We start from the raw sequence: 7,042 nt of genomic DNA on the forward strand, positions 1-7,042 counted from the left end.
TGTATCAGTTCAGCCTCTCCTTAAGGAAATGAACCGCTGACCAAAGAAACACCAGGCTCACACTATATCAATTCATCCTGTTGACTAGGGAGACGCCAGGTTAACACAATATCGATTCAGCCGCTCCTTGAGGAACTGAACCACTTACTAATGAGACACCAGGACAACACTATATCACTGAAGCAGCTCTGATAATTTGAACTGCTGACCAGCGAGACAAGAAGCCAGCACTATAACCTTTGTGGCTGTTCTAAGTGGATATAGAGATACTGTATGATTGAAAAGATAAGATATGGTGTTGGACAGCTGTCTTACTAGTCAGAAGTTCAAATCCCCATGGATAAGGTTTTGAATAATAATAATAATAATAATAATAATAATAATAATAATAATAATAATAATGTCATTTAGGTTTATGGCCTATTTTGAATATTAATATTGACAACGATGAGAATAACCAATACATCTGTTTCTGAATAATAATAATAATAATAATAATAATAATAATAATAATAATAATAATTTAATTTGACTTGTTGGCCTATTTTCAATATTAATTTTGACAACAATGATAATAACCAATACATTTGTTTCCGAAGAATAGTGTCTAACTTTGAAAAAATAATAATAATAATAATAATAATAATAATAATAATAATAATAATAATAATAATAATAATGTCATTTGGGTTTATTGGGCTATTTTGAATGCTAATATTGACAGCATTGACAATAACCACCTACATTTGTTTCCGATGAATAGTGTCTTGCTTTAAAAGGAATAATAATAATAGTAATAGTAATAATAATAATAATAATAATAGCTAATAATAATAATAATAATGTCATTTTTCTTATTGGCCTATTTTTAATACTAATATTGACAATAAGCAACCACATTTGTTTCCGAGGAATAGTGTCTTACTTTGAAAATAATAATATAATAATAATAATAATAATAATAATAATAATAATAATAATAATAATAATAATAATGTCATTGAGACATACTGGCCTGTTCTGAATGCTAATAATGACAACAGGCAACAATAACCAACTACATTTGTTTCCGATGAACCAAGGCCAAGAGAAAGAGAAGGTCTGCTCACTTCCCCCTAAATCCCCCATATAGGCGGAGCTTTGCCTACCTCCTTACTGCGTCAGCAGGTGAATTGCCGTAATGAGCAGGTACCTCCAAGATACGCCATTGCCTACGTAGTTACCCCAGGTGGGAGGCGACTCCACCCAATTGGGTAGACCGTGCCTCTCTTGGCTTTGAGATGAACAGTGTCTTACTTTGAAAATAATAATAATAATAATAATAATAATAATAATAATAATTATAATAATAATTACCGCAGCTACAACCCCATAGTACACGGGTTCAGCGACGAGGATAAAATCTTCGGGATTGACCAACATCTTGAAAACGAGGCTGATGCCCATCTGAGACCCCGGAAGAACGAGCAAGTCACTTTCTTGCCACAGTGGGGGGTCGTGGAGTCTTTTCGTTAGGGTCCTGAGCTGCTCCATCAGAGGTCCGTGTCTGTGGGGATGGAGATCTGTCTGCTTGTCTACGTATCTCTCTATTTATATAAATATACATTACGTATGCATATACAGTATATATATACACACATGTAATAGTAATAGCCACAATGCCCTCTTAACTTCTCGAATTCTTCGCGCTTTTCTGGATACGCTTCTCACTACAAAGCCTTTAAGATCCAAGAGCAAGAAATTGAAGTTGTTGTGATGTCTGGTCGTGGGAAACGAACCCGTGTCACCATATCACAAGGAGGTCACGTTGCCGACCTGACCACGAGAAGGATAAAAGTGGCTATTACAATTACATATGTATCTGGCAAAAGCGACCAGTAGATTCTACATATATATTTCAGCCTAGAAAGCAATAAAAACGATTGCCAACTTGGCTACGATGGTGAGGATGGGCCTATTCCAGCTCTAATAAATATATCCGAAAAACAACAGGTATATGTATGCACAAGAGGTGATAGACTTTTATCCTTCTCGTGGTCAGGTCGGCAACGTGACCTCCTTGCGATTATGGTGACACGGGTTCGTTTCCCGCGACCAGACATCACAACAACTTCAATTTCTTGGTCTTGGATCTTAAAGGCTTAGTAGTGACAAGCGTATTCAAAAAAGTACGAAGAATTCAAGAAGTTAAGAGGGCATTGTGGCTATTACAATTGCATATGCATTCATAGTAAAAGTGAATTATAGATCCTGCTATGGCATACACAAAATATATATATACATTTATATATATATATATATATATATATATATATATATATATATATATATATATATATATATATGTATATATATATATATATATATGTATATATTTATACACACATATATATATACACATATATAAATGTATATATATTTATGTATAAATATGTAAAAGAATATTATTAATATATATATATATATATATATATATATATATTATATATATATATATATATATATATATATATATATATATATATAAATACTTTTACATAAATAGATAGATAAATAGATAAACATAGATTTCATTCCATCTATATATAATATATACTGTATATATATATAATATATATATATATTGTTACGTGTGAGGAGTCTTGCTGATCATGTATTATTCAATTTATTGTAATTTTTTACGGCCCTGTAAAACCAAGATTACACGTAACCCGTCACTTGAAGCCAAAAGTTAACCTCAAAGACAGACGTTAATTTCAGCCAAAGGTCGCCAGTTAAGGGTTATTAACCTTAACAGAATATTTGAGCGAATTTGATTTTAAACGAACGGGTTCTTCCAAACATTCGGACGCGAGGCATGCAAAAGCATCGAGATTTAACCTGATTTGCTTACCCTAAACTTGTATTTTACTGAATAATGGGGTTGAAGCTAACAATAAATAATTTGACTTAATCTAGACTTCAAACACATATACCCTAAGGGTGGCTGAAGGAAGAAAACAGTAGAAAATGTGAAATACAGGAAAGTACTAGTCAATCGACTAAGCTTCAAATAAGAATCGACTTTACCGTGAACGTCGATCTCGCTGCGCAAACGAGGGACCTCAGGAGTCGTATTCTGGCAGTCTCCAATTCACTAATTAAGATAGACGAGGAGAGAAAGTAATAAAGAATAAAGAATATCGTTCGGCACGCACGCAAATGCCACCCCGTGGTTCAGCTTATCGGCTGGAATCTCTCTCACTGACCCGGACTCGCTCGTTTCTTCCAGAGGAGGACTTATACTGCCCCGGCAATCCGACCTTGACAAAGGCATCGTCGAATGCATAGAATAAAGCTTAAGGGCTACTTAACTAGGGTCATTGAGCCGTGAACCCTCTCTGAGGCCTAGGTCCCAATGCCCTAACATATTTTGTTTACAAACTTTCAGCCTATGGGGTTAAATGCCTAAATGCTACCTATCGTGGGACAAAGCAATTTCCCCTGTCTCAGTCAGGCTGATATTTCTATCCCTAAATGTTCGAGGCGAACAGCAAATATTTATAAAAGCTCCCCTTAAGAGGGCCTTTACCCCTTTTCGGGCGTGAAGGTCTGTACTGGGCAAGCTGTTCGCCCTCAGAGGTTACTCTCTCCTTCCCTGGAGCAGATTAGTCCTGGTTAGCCTACCAGCTGCAGAACTACCTAACCCTTAGATAGGATATGAGCTATAATCACTACTTAACCTAATTCTAATAGTACTAGAAGGTGCTCACGGTTTTTCAAGGATATTCCCTAGACTAACCTATCCTAACCCGACCTAGCACCAACATAAGAGTTAATATTCTAACTAAATTACAACATGGTTTATGTTTAATACAATTAAAATTTACTAGTTAATTCATGAGGGTTGCTCTATATGATAAATGGGTGCCTCACTTGAGGTCTTAGGGCTTACGCGCAGTCACGAGCATCGCGGGCTCAAGCCACAATAGTTAAGATTACTGAAATTAGTTAGGCTACTTACATGATTACTGGGCTTGGTGGTAAGTGGAAAAGAACAAGGCTGGGCAAATTGATGTACTGTACTTTAAGGTGGCCTAGGCTAGGTACAAAATAAAAGGAAGAGATCACACTGGCTACATTCTCTGGGCAGGCCAGATCACTTAGATGTTATTAGGGCACCAGCCGAGAGGGCACTAGTGCCAGGATGAGCCGTATAGCTCGGCAACTACCGCCTTCTTCCGCCCCTCTTCTTCTCTTCTTCGGTTTCCTCCAAGGCCTATCAGTAGCTGGCCTAGTAGGTGATGAGAGCACCCACTGGGACAGGCAGATGGGCTAGCTGGCGCGGGTCAGGCAACTGCAAAAAGCTGCGGGAGGATTCCCATCTGCCAAGGCGACAACCGAGCGAGTGATCTCGACTTTCATGGCCGAGGATGCCAGTTCCTGGTCTTTCCAAGGGAGGGGTACTATTTTCGATCCTCCAGGGTTCATCCTGGAGCCACTTGCGGGAAGAAGAAGGTTTGGGTGCTGGAGGCTCCAGTCGCAATGATCAACTGCATGGGGAATCCTAAATCTCCCGGAGGAGGATCAGCCTCATGATTTAGACCCGCATAGGGCCCCTTTCCATTGGTAGCTCAACGTCCGGGACGGACGGGAGTCTGGCACTGCTCAGTGCTCGTGCGGCACTGGCAGCAGTTGAGGTCAGGCATGCTCGATGAGGGGTCCGGAGGTACTCACCTCGGACGCACTTCAGGTTGGCTGCGGCAGAGATTCCTGCCCCAGCGGGAGATCGAGCCTCTCGTGAGTTTTGTTCGGGCGCCCGCTGGGCGTTGTTGCTTGGGCAGCCCTCCCAATTTGTGGAGGGTCTGCCCGCTTTGCACGCCCTGCAGCGGTACCTGCTCTCCTGAATCTCTCTTCGGAGGGGGAGGATTCTGGTGGCCAGCCCTTCAGCGATTGGAGAGGGCTAGGCCTGAAAATAGGTTGGTGGCGCCCCTTCCGCGGACCACTTTGGTGGGCGGAAGGTGAGGTTTGTCATGGTTGAGAGTTTTAGATGGGGCCTCCGTGGAGGAGGTAACGTGGCTGGGTGGAGTGGCGTTGGTGACGGGCTTCCCAGAGAAGATCCCGACCCAACAAGAAGACCACTCCGGGCCGAATTTCACCTACCACGCCAAGGCGGTGGGGGTATCGTGCCCCAAGGCGCCATAACCTGAGTTGGACCGTGGGAACGGTAATGGTGTGGCCTCTATCCACTTCATTTCCACTGGGTTTCTTCACAACCATGGCACCGGCTGGCACTCCTGGCCCTGGCATCAGGCTAATATCTGCCGCAGTGCACTGTGACCGGAAGGGTCACTGGCAGGCTAGTGCTCAAAGAGGGGCTGTTCAGATGAACTGGGTTTCCAGTCTCTCGTAAAGGATCCGGTGGACCAGCAGCAGAAATGAAGTGCTGATTAGGTTGACAAATTGGTGGCGACATGATGTGACAGGCCGGAGATCCAGCATTGTAGTGGCTAGCAGTTCCACAGGATTTGCACGCCCTTTGATGGCTCGTGGCCTAAACTGTTGGAGGAGAGGCTGAGCGATGAATCGGGAGCGAGTTCTGGCTGGGTAGGTTTAGGTTGCTTATTAGTGCCGAAGTTTGTATCGGCACTCAGCTTCAGCGCGTGGCTCCTTCTTGCAATAGTTGCACAGGGTCTGCTAGGGCAGTCCATTCTTCGGCGAAAGTGGAGTCCGAGAGGTAGGCCGAGGGATGATTCGCTTCTGAGAGGTGCTATGCGACTGATTGAAAGTTTCACGAATCAGCCATGGCGACAAGCTTCCCATAAGTGTGGAGGGCTGTTTATCGTTAAGATATACCGCGCGTGGCCCAGGCACACACATTGGAAAAGGGTCTTCTAGCATGGTCCGGATTGAAAAGACCTCAAACGTCGCAGGCCAAGGAGTCGTAATCCAGATGCTGCATCGACTGGGTTTTGTGACATGCTCCATTCTGTCCAAGACCAGCCGACTTCCTGGCGCAAGACCTGAACCGTTGTCTCCATTCTCTGGGGTTATCTGCAGGCCTGGTAATGACTCCCCACGCAACTTCCGCCAGTGTTGCTTCTCTGGCTCTTCTCCAGTGAGCTGCCGCCGCCTTGGCTTTCCTCCATGCCGGGCTAGTATTAAGGCTCTCTCCCACTCCGTGGTGCTGTAGTTATCGGTGCTAGCCTCGATCTCCTCCAGCCATGCTTTGGCCTGTCCTTCAGTCCACTTGGGACTAGGGAATTGATGCTCGAAATTGAGCGCTTGATGGCAGGTGTAGGACTGAGGCTTGATGATAGCCAGCTTCGCATTCTCCATTTTCGCCAAGCTCGAGCCCTTCTCCCTTTAGGGCTAACTTCAGTTTCTGCAGCTAACTCATGCTGTCCCTTTCTTCTTCTCTTCCTCTTCATATTGCCTTTGCTCGGCTTCATACTTCCTTGCTCGAGTCTTTCTTCCTCCCGCTGGCCAAGTCGCCCACTTGCTCCTCAACCCAGGTAGTAAGTTCCGGTCGGTGAGACCTGCCGCCGTCCCCACCCCAGGAAAGTTTATAATGCTCTGCTGCCATGGTTCTGGTGGGAAGGGCGTCTAACCGGGTCGACTGGGCGTACTGGGCAGCGAGGAAGTGTCTCTTCAATGACGTGGCACCCTTTCAAGAGTGGCACTGTAGTTTGGGTGTGCCGTGTACCCAGGTCACTGGTGGCACTCAGTATCCCTAGGCACTGGTGCAGGTTAGGGTTCCAGAAGAACTTTCTCTTCTGTGTTCCCTTTTGGTTTTGTTTTATTTATTTTTCTGGATTCTTGCTTGGTGGCACTTATGTTAATGTGTTTCCTAGGGACCCTCTGCTGGAGTCCAACTAGGCTATATGGGAGAAGGCACTCTACACCCCCTGGTGAGTGCAACAATCGAATGAGAGAGAAAGGGAAGGTAAAGAGAGAGAGAGAGAGAAGTAAGCTATTCAAGTGATGAGTGCTGCAAATTATTGGCACTGTGGAATAAAGTGAATTTGGTTTTTTTTTTTTTTTTTTTTTTTTTTTAAAAGAC

The 7,042-nt window shown here is 43.3% G+C and overlaps 1 protein-coding gene across 1 annotated transcript in view; it reads right to left on the reverse strand.

Moving 5' to 3' along the window:
- The window catches only part of LOC136842905 (kynurenine/alpha-aminoadipate aminotransferase, mitochondrial-like), a 654,775-nt gene that overhangs the window by 35,255 nt on the left and 612,478 nt on the right, over positions 1-7,042 (reverse strand). Inside the window, exon 5 of the mRNA XM_067110853.1 lies at positions 1,357-1,546. Within this exon, the coding sequence (XP_066966954.1) occupies positions 1,357-1,546 (190 nt within the window). The remainder of the gene's footprint in view (positions 1-1,356; positions 1,547-7,042) is intronic.

The sequence above is a fragment of the Macrobrachium rosenbergii genome, chromosome 2 (genome assembly GCF_040412425.1).
Source record: "Macrobrachium rosenbergii isolate ZJJX-2024 chromosome 2, ASM4041242v1, whole genome shotgun sequence".
NCBI lineage: Eukaryota > Metazoa > Arthropoda > Malacostraca > Decapoda > Palaemonidae > Macrobrachium > Macrobrachium rosenbergii.